The sequence below is a fragment of the Lepisosteus platostomus genome, chromosome 1, assembly GCF_059453375.1.
Source record: "Lepisosteus platostomus isolate fLepPlt1 chromosome 1, fLepPlt1.hap1, whole genome shotgun sequence".
Taxonomy (NCBI): domain Eukaryota; kingdom Metazoa; phylum Chordata; class Actinopteri; order Semionotiformes; family Lepisosteidae; genus Lepisosteus; species Lepisosteus platostomus.
In genome coordinates, this window is record NC_142611.1 from 64,287,943 (window position 1) to 64,305,079 (window position 17,137).

General features: G+C 54.0%; 1 protein-coding gene and 1 long non-coding RNA gene across 4 annotated transcripts in view; one reads left to right on the forward strand and one right to left on the reverse strand.

The window, feature by feature from the left end:
- fignl2 (fidgetin like 2) overlaps window positions 1–12,170 on the forward strand; it is a 39,553-nt gene extending 27,383 nt beyond the window's left edge. For 2 of the 3 annotated variants that reach the window (XM_088633512.1, XM_088633511.1), the window contains exon 3: window positions 5,881–12,170. In XM_088633512.1, coding sequence (XP_088489638.1) covers window positions 5,881–7,937 — 2,057 coding nt within the window. In that variant the 3' untranslated portion in view covers window positions 7,938–12,170. The remainder of the gene's footprint in view (window positions 1–5,880) is intronic. The other variant, XR_015939155.1, reaches the window with a different exon arrangement.
- LOC148678425 (uncharacterized) lies at window positions 11,942–16,782 on the reverse strand. Its single transcript, XR_015939156.1, has 2 exons — window positions 16,465–16,782; window positions 11,942–15,438 (listed from the first exon to the last, which is right to left on the reverse strand). It is a non-coding gene; the product is annotated as an uncharacterized LOC148678425 (long non-coding RNA).
- Window positions 16,783–17,137: the final 355 nt, after the last annotated feature.

Genomic DNA, 17,137 nt, shown 5'->3' on the forward strand with positions numbered 1-17,137 from the left:
ATGTAATTTCTTGTGCAGGCATGGAAAACTCGATGTGTGCCCGATTTTCTGCACGTATGATGTACGGTGCATAAAGTATATAATCAACCCCCCCCTGCTTTGTGAGCATCTACGTCAGGTCCTGTGCGATACACAAAAGACCCTCGTTAATTCCATGTGCTGCCATGTTTGTGTCCACTCTGGTGCTTGGCGTTTGACTTTCTAGTCTCGGTGTCGAGGCGGATAGCGATATAGTAGGGCTCTGCGACTCATGTGGGCCCAGGCTCACCCCCCCTGCACCCACTCTGCTTCCAGGCTGGAGCAGGGAGAGGGCACCAGCTGTTCCACCGTCACGCACAAACTGCTGGGCAGCCATAGTAGCCTGTCCAGAAGTGATTTCATGATGCTAGGAAGAAGAATATAGAATATAAAGCAAAAACCCTATGTTGTAGTTGAAGGCCATCAGAGCGAATGTGGTAAGAGACCTGCCCTCCCACAGATAAAGAAGGGACAGGGAGCAGGGGACCCCTAACTGTGTCCTACCTCTCCCTCCCAGCCCGATTCGCTGTCCCATCATCTGACTCAGTTACTACTAAACCGCCAGGGCACCACACCAATGGCAAGAGAGACCAGAGAGCAGAGGAGAACCATACTTGAGTGTCTTATTTGGCCAGAGAAGCATTTAGTGGCTGTCAGCTACAGATTCTACAGCAGCCCTGAGCCCCGCTGGCTGTGAAAACAGACTTTCTTCCATTTACAGTTAGAATTACCTCAATTAAGCTAATGAGCAACAAGACTGAGCCACTCAGGCGAGTCTCCAGCCCTTCCACAGTTAATTATTGAAAGACGCCCGTCGGATTGCCCTGGGACTGGGACTCTGGGACCTCTGCTCTCCTTGGCATCTGGACCAGGGAAATATAAAAGCTCTAGGAATCCTGTTTGTGGTGCTTCGACGTTTTCACCCGTGTTTCTGATTCTGACAATCAGCAGCTGGGAGCTGCCTATCACTCTCTCTCGCACGAGTGTGTTTGCACCAGAGCCGATCCTGCTCCCTGTCTGAGAGCTACCGAATGGATTGACGAGGTCTCCCTGAGTAGAGCCGCCTCTGACAAGGGGATCCCTCTTCCGTTGTGTCCTCTCCGGCGTGTCTGATAGTGGGCTCAGGGGCCGATTTCTTGCTGCCGTTGTCCTTTCTCCTGTTCTCCGGGACAGGTGTTGAGCGCTGAAGGGGGTGTGGGAGACGTGCAGCGTGGAGCACATCAAGTAAACTGCGGGACGGTCATTTTGAGACACAGCCCTGTGCCTGGTCGCGGGGAAAACAAAGCTAAATCAAACAGCTCAGAACGGGTAATGAGTCTATTACTGTGTCTATTAGACTGTGTAGTCTAGCAGCCTGTGAAGGACACATCTGGGGAAGCACCCCTCCATCCCCTTTAAAGCAGGAAACACAAGACTGGTCACACACCTGGGACACACCCCCCATCTCCTTTAAACCAGGAAACACTGGACTGGTCACACACCTGGGACACACCCCCCACCTCCTTTAAACCAGGAAACACTGGACTGGTCACACACCTGGGACACACCCCCCACCTCCTTTAAACCAGGAAACACTGGACTGGTCACACACCTGGGACACACCCCCCACCTCCTTTAAACCAGGAAACACTGGACTGGTCACACACCTGGGACACACCCCCCACCTCCTTTAAACCAGGAAACAGGACTGGTCACACACCTGGGACACACCCCCCATCTCCTTTAAACCAGGAAACACTGGACTGGTCACACACCTGGGACACACCCCCCATCTCCTTTAAACCAGGAAACACTGGACTGGTCACACACCTGGGACACACCCCTCCATCCCCTTTAAACCAGGAAACAGGACTGGTCACACACCTGGGACACACCAAGATTAAATTTCAACCTAAATGAGGCCCTTTTAGCACATTGAAGTTTTATTTTAAGTGTTAATAGGACATAACAGGAACATGCAGCTGTGCTGTTCTGTCCACTGCTGTGATGCAGCAGTTTGTTTTCAGTGATCATGTAAATAGACAATGACGAGGCTGGGTGTGATCTTGGGATGGCACGCTGTAACTAGGAGCCGTGTGTACCAAGACACTGGATTAACTCCATTATTCTTGCAAGCATGGCCAGGGGATCATCAACGACCAAGAAAGAGCACCGCCTACTGGTCCATCAACACCACTCGGAACTGCTGGTTGCATTCCCGTACCGACAAGCCCTGGTCTTCTCTGGCTCATGAGATCCGGCAGGATCTGGGTGCCAGCGTGGCAGTGGCCGCTGCCCCAGAGTGCGTGTAGGGAAACTATCAGTGTGCCCTCCAGAGAGAGTGACCTCCTTCCCCACCCTCAGCGTACAGACCGCTGAAGGTTTCAGAGCCTCGCGGGCCGAGGCAGTCCAGAAGATCTAAGGCTCGACAGGATGAGTGCTGCCCTGAAGCGGCTCGGGTTGGAGGAGAGAAAGGGCTGAGAGCTCCGGGCTTGTGTTTGTGTGGGTGAATCCTCTCTCTCACCGGGGCTTCAGTCCGGACTGCAGTTGTACTGGAAAGGTCAAGCAAAGTCAGAACACATGAGCTGATCTCTCTACTGTTGGTTTTATTTGATCCAGCCTCATGTCTTGGGGAGGAGAGTGTCTGTGTGTATAAATATACTGTATATGACCTTACAGTGTATATATTTGCACAAATCTTAAAATATGTGTGACAGTGCTGCTGCAGACTGTGAAATCTGGTTCTGGGCCGTGTCTTGGGGAGAGCATGCGTGTTGCAGAGCGTTATCGCCCTCTCTCTCACGCCGTGCTCTCTCCGAGACGCCGCAGGAATCCGGGAGCAGGGTGTGAGCGCGGGGCCCTGCTGATTTGAATGTGCAGGAGGAGAGCGCTAGAGGCCGTCTGGCCAGCTCGGTCCTGGGGAGAGTGGACTCGAGCCAGAACAGATGCCGGAGAAACGCTCAGTCTGCCTCCAGCCAGGGAGCCTGAGAGAGCCCTCCATCCCCTGGCGGACCTGGAGAGACAAGCCCAGTGGAATGTGTTGGTTGTCGGCTTCGTTTCTCCTGCGCGCTGCGCGGCCCTCACCCCAGGCAGCCTACGTGACAGTTTAATAAAGCCCTGCTATGCCAGGAATGTTGATCCAGCAAGACAAACCCTGCGCAACGGCTGTTTTCACACGAGCAGAGAGCCTCCCAGGGCATCTGCTCTTTTCTGGAGAGGAAGAAGGCAGCAGTGCTGGAGGCTCAGGGACCAGGAAGGGCTGCCCTCCGCCCCACCCTGCGGTTCTGCACCGGAGCCCATCCGATTCTCCCTCCTCCTGGAGCTTTTCTTTGTCGGAGACATAGAACTGGTTCATCTTTTTTTTTTTTGGGCCAGTTTAGTTTGGTGAAGCCCATTATAGACCCCTTCCCCACCCCACTGCCCCCGGGCACGTGGGTCAGCTATTTTCAGGTCAGCCAAAATATTCCACATTTCACCGGGAGCTTCAACCACTGATCGGAAGAATCGTGTTGTTTTTACCAGAGAGAGCTCACAGGGGAGAAACGCGCTCAGATCTGGTCTCTGATTAGCCCTTTTAAAAACGTTTGGGATGGTTCAGATTTATTGGTCAGTAAAACCAGGATAACTGACACTGAAACAGTTCCTGCTCCATTTCGACTGTGTTCTGTATATTCCAGAGGGTCCCCGATTGCCCTCCCGAATCACTCTTAATTGTGAATGCACTGCCTGACCATCTGAGCCACCTCTTGCTTTCTAAAACGAGAGCCGATTTTGCTGATTTGCAGACATCAGCCGTGGTTTGGATGAGGAGAGCCAGCAGAAGAGAACAGGCTGTGAGCAAACAGAGAGGGGGGGGTCTCCAGTTTTCCCAGCTTGTTTGTTTATTCCCCGGTGCGGGAATACTGATTCGGGATATCGCAGGGAATGGAGGAATAGTGGGCTGTTTTTAAAGAGGCATCCCAGTCACAATGCCCCACACCCCCCAGCAGTGTATGTGCAGTTGGAAGGCATGTATGAATAGGTCACTATTCCGCAGGGCCGGCCCTCCTCCCCCGGAGTCCCCTGGGCATTGCTGGAGAAGCAGCGCTCAGGCTCAGGCAGGAGGGGGCTGGGTTTCAGAAACATGCACAGGACGACAACAATAGCTCCTGAGGGAGACGCGCAGATGCTGTCGGGCCCAGAGCGGTTTTGTCACGGCCGGGGGGTGGGGTGGGAGCCCTTGCGCGGCCATATCTGGAAACGCAGGGGGTTTTTTTCCGGGGGGCGGGGGGGTGGCAGGCGGAGGTAATTCGATAGATGACGGTACAAATGCCCCTGCTGTTGCTTCTGCCTGTAGCGAATACAGACCGTCTCCGGCAGCCCGGCTCTGCACAGGCTCCATCCGGCACCCAGCTGCTCCGCCCCGCGGCCGGCGGGTTTCGGGCTGTCCGTCTGTGCGGGCCGAAAGCCGATAGCCTCACGGAGAGGAGAGGCAGGAGTTCAAAGGCCAGGCCCCTCCCATGTCCTTCCCGAGAAATCCTCTGAAATCGCCGTGGACTGTTTTCCTGGGTGTGCGCGTGTCATGATCCGGGACCGGCTCTCGCGGAGCTGGGCTTCTCCGGGTTTCGAGGACCCGAGATAAAACAGTGTGGTCCTTGCAAATGTAATGTGTCGACCCGGTTCACAGAGGCTTGTAAAGTTTGCCAGTAAGGGGCTCAGAGAACAGAGGAGTCCAGCAGCTCTTCTCATGGAGAAGAGGTCAGGCGATAGGCTGACGGAGGAGAGCGGCGCGATGGTCTGGCTTGGGGCGCCTGACCGTGTGGAGTTTGCATGTCTCTTTGCCTGAACCCCCCCCCCTCCTGTATTTCCATAGATTTTGTCTGCAAGCACTGGGGTCCTGTCCCCCTTCTCCCAAAGATGCACTAGTCTGGAGCTGCTGTCAAGTGAACTAGAGAGCCCGAGGAGTTCAGTGAGCAGGGTGACCTCCTGTCATCAGTGAGAAGAAACAGCATCAGGATGCTCTCTAATCAAACACTTAAAACTGTTTCAAATGTTTGCATCCTTTTAGATATGGATATTTGAGGGCATTTTTGTGGAAATCAGTTTGATTTCTACATTAATTAACGCAAACATGGTCACAGTTCAGTAACAAATAAAGCCTGTAAACAGAAACCCTGAGTGGTCAAACCGTGCACACTGAAGGCATTACATGAAGCTATCAAGACGCTTGGCTGGGCTTCATGAGAGCTGGTTCTCCGAATTGCTGGCACAGGTGGAGAGCTGTGTGCAGATACGTATCTGAGAGATCTTGCTTACCAGAAAGGCTCCTCCAGGACAGCCCTCAGTATTAAAGTTATTCATCTCGCTGACAAGCGCTAAAAGGAGGCTCTAAAGGTGGAACAGCTGGAGACTGCAGCTGGTGCTGCCCTTGGATAATGACGTTTGCAAGCGCCTTGTGTGTAAAATGTTGTCACAGCTCCCATTTTAGGTGTAAATTACTTACAGTATTTCTCTCTTCCTCTCTCTCCTCTTCCTCTCTCTCCTCTTCCTCTTTTCTCTCCTCTCCCTCCCCTCCTCCTCCTCTCTCCTCTCCCTTCCCGCCTCCTCCTCTCCTCTCTCTCCTCTCTATCCACTCTTCCTCCTCTCTCTCTCCTCCTGTCCTCCTTCTCTCTCTCCTCTCCCCTACTCCTCCTCTCTCCTCTCTCTCTCCCCTCCTCCTCTTCTCTCCTCTCCCCTCCCCTCTCCTCTCGTCCTCCTCTCTCCTCTCCTCCTCTGTCCTCCTCTTTCCACTCTCTCCTCTTCCTCTTTTCTCTCCTCTCCCTCCCCTCCTCCTCCTCCTCCTCCTCTCTCCTCTCTCTGTCCTCCTCTCTCCTCTCTCCTTTCCCCTCTCTCTCTGTCCCCCAGGTCTGTTGAAGATGCACTGGACCCCAGAGCATGCCCAGCCCCTGACCCAGTGGCCCGAGCAGCACCTGGACGTCTCCTCCACCACCTCCTCGCCGGCCCACAAGTCCGAGCTGTACGCCGCGGGCCGGCAGCGCTACAACTACGCCTGGGCCAACGATGACATCTCCGCCCTCACCGCCTCCAACCTGCTCAAGCGCTACGCGGAGAAGTACTCGGGCATGCTGGACTCGCCCTACGACCGCGCCCCCGTGCCCGGCTACCCCGAGCCTGGCCCGTTCGGGGGCCTCAACGGGCAGAAGAGCGATGCCGAGCCCTGGCCCATGTCGCACGGCTCCGACGGGGGGTACTCGCTGGCGCCCCCACCCCCCGGACACGAGGTGTTGGCAGGTTCGAAGGGCGCAGTGACTTCCGGGGTGCCCTCCGGCCCGAGCGGCGTGTCCATCTCGGACCCGGGGTACAGTGCCGGGGGCTCTTGCAGCGGCCCTCCCTCCCAGGAGTACCCCCCCCCCGCCTATAACGGCACCTACCTCTCCTCGGGGTACTGCTCCCAGCCCGGCTCGGCACTGCCCCCCGCCTCCCTGCTGCAGCCCCCCTCCACCCTGGTGCCCAGCTACACCCCTCCCAGCACCGTCTACAGCTACCCCCCCAGCTCCTACCCGCCCCAGCCCGGCCTGGCCCCTGCCTACGCCGGCGTCCACCCCCCGGCCTCCTACCTGCCCTCCGGCCTGGCCGCCCCCACTCCCCTGCCCCCGCCGCGGCCTGCCATGGTGGGGGGCAGCTACGGGTACCAGGGCCACGGGCTGGCGGGGGGGCCGGAGCCCGGGGGCGCCCTGAAGAGGAAGGCTTTTGAGCTGGGGGTGGAGGAGGAGGGGGAGGAGGGGCCGCGGTACCGCAAGTACGGCTACGAGCACGCCAAGCCGGGGGCCGGCTCGCCCTACAGCGTGCCCCCCGACAAGGGCGAGTGCCGCGGCAACGGCTTCAGCGCCAGCAGCGCGCCGGACCCCCAGAGCAGCGCGGGGTACAAGCCGGGCAAGCCCCCCTCGCAGCCGGGGCTGGGCGCGGACGAGGTGGGGAAGTACGGCGGCCTGAAGCCCCTGGTGTCGCCGCCCTACAGCGCGGCGGGAGAGTACAGCCCGCCCGCGGCGCTCGGCAGGGAGAACGGCGGCGGGGCGGAGCACGGCTTCGCGCACGCCCGCCTGGCCGCCAAGCTGCCGTCCGAGGAGCTGCTGAAGGCGGCCGACCCCCGGGCACTGGAGCTGGTGAGCGGGGAGGTGCTGGACCGCAGCCCCGCCCTGCCCTGGGCCGACCTCGCCGGCCACGCCGCCCTGAAGGCCGCGCTGGAGGAGGAGCTGCTGTGGCCCGTCCTGCGGCCCGGCCCGGCCAGCCGCCCGCCCAGAACCATCCTGCTGTTCGGGCCGCGGGGCGGCGGGAAGACCACCCTGGCGCGCTGCCTCTCGTCCCAGCTGGGGGCCGCTTTCTTCCGGCTCAGCGGCGCCGCCCTGGTGGCCAAGTGGAAGGGGGAGAGCGAGAAGATCCTGAGGACTACCTTCCTCCTGGCCGGCTGCCGGCAGCCCTCCGTGGTCTTCATCAGCGAGCTGGAGGCGGCGCTGGCCCCCGAGGAGGGGCTGCAGCCCCAGCTGCTGTCCTACCTGGAGACGGCCCAGCTGGGGCCCGGCGGGGGCGCGCTGGTGGTGATCGGGGCCACCGGCCGGCCCGACGCGCTGGAGGAGGCCGCGCACAGGCGCTTCTCCAAGCGCTACTACGTGGGGCTGCCGGACGCCGCGGGCCGCCGGCAGGTGCTGCAGCGGGCGCTGGGCCCGCAGGGCTGCTGCCTGACGGAGCGCGAGCTGGCCGGCCTGCTGCAGCGCACCGAGGGCTTCTCCGCGCGGGAGCTGGTGCAGCTGTGCCAGCAGGCCGCCGCCTCCGCCCACGCCCTGCCCGGCATCCAGCCGCCCTCCCTCACGGACTTCGAGAGCGCCTTCTGCAAGGTGCGCCCCCACCCCACCGCCAAGGAGCTGGACAGCGGCACGGAGTGGAGCAAGGCCTACGGGCACTGAGTCCCGCGGCCACGGGCCGGGCATCGCTGGCCTCTTACCTTCCCAGTACTGCTTTCCCAGCCGACAGGGGGCGACCGCTTGTGGGGTTGTGTGTGTGTGTGGGGGGGGGGCTAGGCTTCATTGTTGGTTTTTCCTGGTGAATGTGCCATCACGTGCTGTTTTTCCTTTTCCTATACGTGTATATATATATTTTCCCAAAGAGCCAAATCAGTGGACGTTTTTTCCAGGCTGGGGGGGCGGGGTGGTGAACGGGGCAGTCTTAGTGACTACAGGTTGTAGATTGCTACTCTCAGGATCCTATTTATTACCAGTCTGCAGCCACGGCGCCGGGAGGCGCTGGCCTGGGGTTGTGGGGGAGGGGGGAGGGGTGTTTGTGTGAACTGGCCTCGGCCTCGGGACTGCAAGACAACCTTCCCCGCGACAAAGACCGCTGCCACCGAGCCACGGGTCAGGCGGTAACAGCCCCCCGGGGTGCGCTTGTGCCCCCCCCCCCCGAGCCCCTCAGACCTTCAGCAGGGGTCCCCATGCTGGACGGGCCCGGCTGCGCCCGGATCGCACAGCAGAGACGCACCAAAGAGCTTCTCCTGCCCGCAGAAGAAGCAGCCCTGCAGTGCCGAGCGCAGCGGTCCGTTACTGCCGGGCCGGGCCTGCAGGTTCTCTCCCGACCGGCCGCTCATCTCGCCCCTCTCTGGGCGGCCTGGCACCTCTCCCAGGGGGAGAGCAGTCGCCCAGTTCTGGGACAGCGCCCTCTCCAGGGAGATGGGTGCAGCGAGCGTCGGCGCCATCACCGTGGCGCGTTGCTCCCCGATCTCGTCCACGGGCATTGTGGGAAGGTTTCTTACAGTCCCGAATCGCAGACCGTTGACGTTTGCCGACGTCCTTTCGTTTTTTGGAATTTTTTTATTCTTAATATATGTAGTCTTGTTTCAAATACTCAGGAAAAATTTCTTTACCTCAGAATGAAAAAAAAAAAGGCGCAGAAGAAGAATGAATGTATAGTAACTGTACGGGACCTCTCGTTCACTGTCCGAGAGAGAGGAGGACAGAGGAACCACTCTGCAGCTGAGCCTTCTCAGCAAAAAACTTGAAACTCTTACCAAGGCTAACATTGAATGTAATTCAGGTATTTTACAAAGGATATCCTTATGATGCCATAAATCCATGTTTTTTGATTATATATATATATTTTTCCCCATCCCACTTTATTTTTACTGTAGAATTTTGGTGGAGTGATGTTTGTCTTCATGAAGTGTTGAGTAGATTTTAATCAAAGAATCTATTTTTCTTTTACGGGCAAACCGTTTTTCCCGTTGTTCTGAATGGGCCCAGACGTGGGGTAGTCCTGCAGAACCCCGGTCGGTCTCGGGGCTGTGGTCCAGAGGGAACACTGGCTTTCTACAGCCCTGCCCAGCCTTATTTATTCAGTAAGACGTGTGGAAGGTGAGGGTTTTAACACCAGTCCCAATCCGTGCCATAGTACTTTCCAGTACCTGTCAGGAAACGGATCTGGTTTGCTTTGTCTTCCTTATCTGTGTCATGTGCCGAAGACTGACGTAACCTTTCTGCCAGCAGCCATGCACTGCCCCTGCGGTCGGTAGATTCTCATACAGTGGGGGGCATCCTTGCAGCTGGGGTGTGGAGAATGATAACGGTTTAATGTGATCAATAACGGCTCGTGTGCACATATTCGAACAAGGGGCCTGCTTGCCCACAGTCATGTGCTAAGAGGTCAAAGCGAAAGATCCGTGTTCTGACTGGGCCCAGCAAACCAGCGGCACCAGAGAACCTCCAGGAGAGGGTTTTCATCCCCCCAAGGGTGTTAGGCCAGAGGGCGTCAGTCCAGAGAGCATTAACCTGGAGGGCATTAGTCCAGAGGGCATCAATCTGAAGGGCATTAGTCCAGAGGGCATTGATCTGGAGGGGAGTAAGTCCAGAGGGAGTCAGTCCAGAGGGCATTGATCTGGAGGGAGTCAGTCCAGAGGGCATTGATCTGGAGGGAGTCAGTCCAGAGGGTGTCCAGAGCCAGACCGCAGGCCAGAATGACGAGAGCTGTCTCACCCCGCCAGCACTACCGCAGCTGCCTCGAGGGGGTGGGCTGGGTCGAGGAAAGGCCTATCGACATGAATCTGCCTGGCCACGCGTTTCACAATGGGGAGAAAGAGATAAAAGAGCTTTACCCCTTCGCTGAAGATTTTTGTGAGCTCTTGTTGGCAGCACCTTTAGCGGGACACCAGCTACCCTCCCTCCAGCCGCTGCGGGGAGAGGAGGGTCTGCCTGCGGTGCAGGAGTGACGGATTGCAGGGACTATAGGCGTCGGCCCCCTCGCACGCGAAGCCTGGGGCTGTGGGCTCCTGATTGATGTCCAGTTACCCCACATTACTATTCAGCTGGTCCTGTGCAACTGCAGGCCTCCGTCATGCTGCAAGACCAGGTCAATCAGAATGACCTTCACTGGACACATTGATCGGCAGGGAGGAGGGCAGAATAATCGCACTCGGGCGTCCATGGGAGAGCATCTCTTTGCGATGCAAGTCCACGAGACGAAGGGGGCTCTTCGTTCGCTTCTCGTGCGTTTTTACCAGCACCGAAACACGGCACTGAGAAAGCAGGAGAAGCCAGCCCAGGGGTTCTGTCCATGAGAGACACTGTCCCCTTTTGGGGTCCGGTCCTGCCCATGATCTGGCTGTGACGCTCACAGACCAGGGCCGCCTCCTTCCAGCTCATCCCTCAGCGCTTCGGAGCAGGGTGGCACCTTCCCTGACCCGCCCCAGCAGAGCTCTTTAATTGCCCCTATAACCGCCCCCACTAATTGAATGTGGGTTTTGCTGAGCAGCTTTTAAACAGTCTGGGCCTTGCTCTGTAAAGTGTGAGATCTCCAGGAGCGCTGTGGGCTAGCTGGTGGGCCGAGAGCTCCAGGGGCTGGGTATGGCCCGTCTGACTGATGACTGGCGAGAGGGGCCACAGTGTGCCCCCTTCAGCTCAGCGATTCTGTGTTGGGGATGGGGGAGGGCTTTGAGAATGTATTCACAGGAGCACTGCAAGGTAGAATGGAATTCAAACCTAACCTGCATATTAAACCTGCCTCTGTCGAGATGCAGCACAGTGATTAATGCCTGAGACAGGAGATACAACCATTTACTGTTCCCACCAGTAAGCAGGTGACCATTTGTTTTCCCAAAGACATTGCCAAGTTTTATGCAGTAATTGACAGAAGCTTAATGATGATCATATTTGCAAAAAAAAACAATTATGCTATAATCGACTATGAAAATCATTCTTTACATGAATGTCCCTGCAGGATCTCCTGCTCAAGTTCACACAGGTGCCAGGCTTAAGAGCCTGTAAGAGCCCCCGTGAATGTGAGATCCTGTGGTCACCTTCATTGTGACCACATTGTGCAGACAACTCCCCCAGGACCAGGACTGGACACCCTGCAGACACACTGACCCCCCCAGGACCGGAACTGGACACCCTGCAGACACACTGACCGCCCCAGGAACAGGACTGGACACCCTGCAGATACACTGACCCCCAGGACCAGGACTGGACACCCTGCAGACACACTGACCCCCCCAGGACCAGGACTGGACACCCTGCAGACACACTGACCCCTCCAGGACCAGGACTGGACACCCTGCAGACATACTGACCCCCAGGACCAGGACTGGACATCCTGCAGTACACAAAAGAACTGTTCTTTGAAATGTGAGGAGCACATGTTGAAAAAAATAGAGATATTTAGAACTTTATGCAAAACCAAATGAAAGTGGAAGCAGTCCGAGCTCACGAGGCTGAAGGACAGGAGCAGCTCACCACAGCTGCTCTCTCCACTCGGGCACAGGACTTCGCCAGCCAGCTACGAGCTGGTCACTCGCGTGCTCTTCTCAACAAACTTCCCAAATTTCAGAGAGTGTTTTTATTATCCCCGGGGTGGGGGGGGGGCAAGTTAGTTTGTTTTTTTTAAACTGAGCGAGCAAAAAACGGTTTGTCCATTGAAAGTGGTATTTAATTTTTATTTTTTTAGTAAATTTGTTCCTGTATCTTGTACATTCTCTGTAACCATTTCTACCTCATTTTTGCGACATATTGTACATGAAAATATTTATTTCATGTCTTTTTTTCAATGTCTGTTTTAAAAAAAAAATGTTCTTGAACTGTATTGGTCTACCTCAGAAGAGACTGTATTTTAAGAGAGAAAGTATTACACAGTATTAAAGAGATTACGTCAATAAATGAGTATGCGTCTTCTCTTCCCTCCTAGTGCGGGATTTCACAGTACCACCCCTCTGCCCGTGATGAGCAGTCAAGCCTGAGCACTGCAGAGGAACAAGTCAAAGGTTTATTCCATGCTGAAAAGAGAAGAAAGAAAACAACATTTCGGCTGTGGAGCCTTCTTCGAGTGTGAGCTGCCCACCTGAAGTACTTAAGCCTGAGCACTGTTCTGTAGGACTGGAAGCAACTGCATGATCAATTAAGTAATTAACATCCTGGTTGTATGTAGGTCCTGGAGGCTGGAGGGATTGGTATTGGAGCAGCCACCTCATCTGCTGACACAGGGTTCTGTGCTCAATGGTGCTTCGTTTCTTTCTGACTCATCCCAGGCCTAAATAAACTAAATCGGCATGATTCATCGCTTAGCCACTAGATGTAATCATTCCAGCTCAGCTCTTGGGGACCTCAGGCAGCTTGTTAGCGGCTTAATTGGACCAATTGAATATGCTTTCCGGGCTTTTCAGATGGTACTGCTTTAAAGAGACCTGGACACCTTGAGACCCACAGACTGCAGCAACAGGACTGGACACCCTGCAGACACACTGACCCCCCCCCAGGAGCAGGACTGGACACCTTGTAGACACTGACCCCCCCTCAGTCAATCTCAAATCTTGGAAGGCCAGAGTCTGGCAGATTTTGCAGGTGCTTTTCAATTAGCGACTTGACAAAAACTCACATAGCCAACCCAGTGAATATCTTCAGCATCGGTATGGAAACTCTTCTGCTGCCGCCCCTGCTGTGTTAATGAGCTCATTGGAGCTGCGGGGCACATTTCGGAGGCTGAAAGGCCCCTGACCTCTAGGAAAATTGGCTCTGTTGTGCCTGTGTCCCCTGTGATGGACTGGCGTTCCATCCTGGGTGTATACTACCTTGTGTCCATTGCTTGCATCTTATTAGAGCATGGACAGCAACAGCACATAATTTGTTGTGAAATTTATATGCGATTGAGCATATCTTTTAAATAACCAAAAGATTGACCTTCAATAATACTGCTGTAATGGCTCTTTGAATATGAGGTCCACATCACAGCTCACTGTACAGGCCTTGTCCAAGAACTGCTGTCCACTACAGTACAGCTCTGTCCTGCCCCTGTCAATCTCAAGAGTGGAAAAGACCGCAGGAACTTCACCGCTAAGTGGTCCGATGACTAAGAGAAAGAGTCATGCCACTGGGAAGTTCCCAGTTCAAACCCTGCAACTCTGCCACTAACTCTCTGCACGCTGAGTAGCTGTGTCCTGCTCTGCCATCTGCTCTACCCTCGGCATTAGAGAGGACAAGATCTCATTGTCAGACTCTGCTGTGGTGGCCCTTGATGAATTGCCACTATTATTACAGTAGCTAACAATTATTAGCCTCTACACGCACCTAAAGGGGCTCCAAAATGTGTTTTATTCTCTATGCTTTTTCAGCGAGGACCTAACCTCTGCTTCGTTCTTTAGTCAGTGCACGCTGACACAGCTCTCTGCTCAAACCTCTTACCAGTATAATTGTTAATTTAGCTGAAGCCTTGAATCAAGGTAGCACACATTCAGGACAATCACTGAGGTGTAAAGGAAATAATCTTGTGCAAAACAGTATATTATGCCCAGAATGGCAGATCTGTTCATTTCTATGAATCCCCCTGGGTACGTGATGGGGCTAAATTACTGTTATTATTAATATCTGATGAGCAGCACAGTGGTACAATGGTTACCACTGGTTACCAATGGATCCACGGTACTGTGGCCCTGTGCTCAGTTCCTGGGGAGTTTATATGTTCTCCCCATGTTCATGTGGGTTTCCTCTGTGCTCTGGTTTCCTGCCACGGTCCAGAGACATGCTAGCAGGTTAACTGGATTCTGGTGTGAGTGTGTTTCTGTGTCATTGTGTGTCCCGTGATGATCTGATCCTCTGAAAAGATTCTGCATGTTCAATCAAAGCCATGGAAATGTCTTCTGAACAGCCAGGAAACTACACAATCTACTTCACAAGCCTGACTTGAGAAAGAGGAAAACCCCTGTCTCTGTGTCTAACTGTGGTAAATGAAATATTCTAAGAAACTAGATCACAAAAGAAAGGATGGAAAATATACCAACTTCAACTTGGGCCTTGTGTTCCTTTTACAGTATGATAACATCTGTGTTCCATCCAAAAACTGGCACAACTCTCCTTTAATCCATAAATAGGGAGTTTTCAGCAAGTATTTTCCAGCTCCACACTTCCTTCTCAACACACCGGACACTATACAGTGAGCTTGATTTTCAAATAGAACAGAGTGAAGGATGATAATCCAGCCATCCATTACCAAATCCTTGTGGGAATCTCGAAAAACCCTGAGCCGATCCCTGATGCACAGGGAGTTAGGCAGCACTACACCCTGGATGGGCCCTCCCCAACTGTCCCACCGTACTGTTCAGGTAGAAACAGGACGCGAACGGAAATGCTAAACCTCACAGCAAAAACATTCCCGCCTTAATCAAAAGATCAGACCTGTGGATTCTCATCGTTTCCAACTACGTACAGTATACTCCTGGCTGTCCTTGAGCTGCCGGGCAGTGCTTGAGAGACGCTGGTCAGAGAGACTTGAAGGTGCTGAATGACTCCTCACCCAGCCTGAGCTGCATCAGCCCCAGTCACAGGACTGAGAACAGATCCAGCACCAGCGGGGGCCTGGAGAGAATTCCTGGTGCTCCTCACACAGGGATCCTGGCTCTGGTCTGTGTCCAGGACTGTGCAAGGCCATATGCAGGTACAACTCAACACCAAATAGATATTTAATAAGCAGGCAACAGGACTGAAACTGTGCAACACTCCACTTGACTCAATTACTAAGTTCAGCTGATTACTGCATTTTTTTTTAAAAAACCTAAGGAAATTAATCCATTTATTTGGTGAGATCATTTATTTCCACTATCCTTGGCACTGAAAAGCTACTGTAGCTCCCTGTATTTTTGGGATTATGTGTGTCTGTGACCCTGCAGCGATGGAACAGCACAGTTAATTATTCCCTTCCCGCTCCTAATGAGAGCCAATTAGGTGAGAAGTGCTGGTAATAGGATAATAAAAGATGCTAACGAGGGCTGTCATCCAGCCTTCCTGCTCACTTCTCTGCACGAGTCCTCAGCTGCTTACTTGAGTCTGCTGACCTCGCTCCCAGTACCGCAGGCCTGCTCAGGCTCCTGATCTTCTCTCCAGCCTGGACCAATGTCTTTGTTCACTCCACTGTTCTGTATCACCACTGAGTAAAGACCTGGAAACAGAGGATTATCAGCTAGTTCTGAGACCTGGAGGACAGCAGCCCTCCTGGAGCAGGAGTGAAAATCAGTGTTAGAAGGTCAGACTGAGGCTGGCCTTAACTCGACTGATACTTATTTACACTGCACCTACCAGAACTGTACTCAACTATACCATACTGTCACCTGTCAGAACTACACCACACCATACTGTAATCCATTTATGACAACTATACTATACTAAACTATACCATGTTCTGTAATCTATCAGAACTACACTATTCTGAACTATATCATACTGTACTACACTTATCAAAACTATACTATACTGAAATATACCACCCTGTACTGCACTACACTATACTGTACAACTGTACATCATACTACACTACATTTAGTAAAGTAACTTTACTAAACTATAGTATACTGTGCTGCACCTATCATAATAAACTACATTAGGGCAGAACAATGGCACAACGGTTAGCTAGCATTTTTGCCTTGTAGTGCTGGGACCCTGGATTCATTTCCCTGGTGCTGTCCGTGTGGAGTTTGCATGCTCTTCCCATGTTTTCACAGGTTTCCTCCCACAGTCCAAAGACATGCTAGTGGCTTAATTGGGAAGACTGAGTGTGAGTGTGCTTGTGTTTGTGCCCATTTGCCCTGCGATGGACTGGCGTCCTGTCCAGGGTGAACCCTGCCCTGTGCCCACTCTTGCGGCACTGAATTGCACTAAAATGTTATTATACTGGGAATAATACTGCCAGACACTGTTCGCACTGGAAAACACTGAGAACGGGGGTGACTCTCGGGAGCCCAGCTCTCATTGGGCCCCAAGGAGGCACAATGACAGAAAGCAGGGCACACTAAAGGAGTGAATACATGAGTGAATGAATGAATAGGCGAATGATGAAATTAACTCTCTCAGAGCTCACTGAGCCCCCAGGACCAGGGGCTCTTCTGTGTCGCAGGCCGAAGGGGTTTACAGCTCCGCAGGCACACCGAAATAACACACAGAAACCTCAAACAAGAGGGGAGAGACTCACGGGGAGGGGGAGGGTCGCAGGGACCATGTGCTCCCTCGGCCTGCTCTGGAATACCTGGAGCTGCTCCTGGTGGAGATCAGCCAGACCTGCAACCAATTAGCTCCAGCTCCGGTTACGGCGGCTCTGCACAAGCCCTGATCAAAGATCTGCGCTGGAGAAGATGAGCTTCAAACGGCTCAGGCTGATTCGACTGGGCACGTCCCCCTCTCAAAGTGCACTTCGGCTATTCTCCAAAAGAAAACAAATGTCAGATTTCTGTTTCTGATCAGTGAGATGTGCTGCACTCTAACTCGCCCAAATGCACAGTGCCTTCCGAACCGCGTTTCGCTCCTGTGACATGCCATCACAGCAACAGACACGCGCCTTTGTGTCTCAGAAACCCCAGCCTCCAGAAACTGCGCTAAATCATTTTTCAAGATTTACTCACCCACTTGACAGGCACCTTTATCCAAGGTGAAACTGCAAGTCATTTATTCGACATCTCAAACCCCAGAGGTAGGAAACTCCAGGATCCACAGAAACCTGCACTGGAGTTAGAGCAGGAACCCATTGCACAGGGGATTAAAAACTGGAAATGGCAATGCATTCCAGCACAGCAACCAGTTCCTCATTGCTTAAATGCCCATATTTAATTCACCCATTTCATTAAGCAGCTCATACAATCAAAGACTTG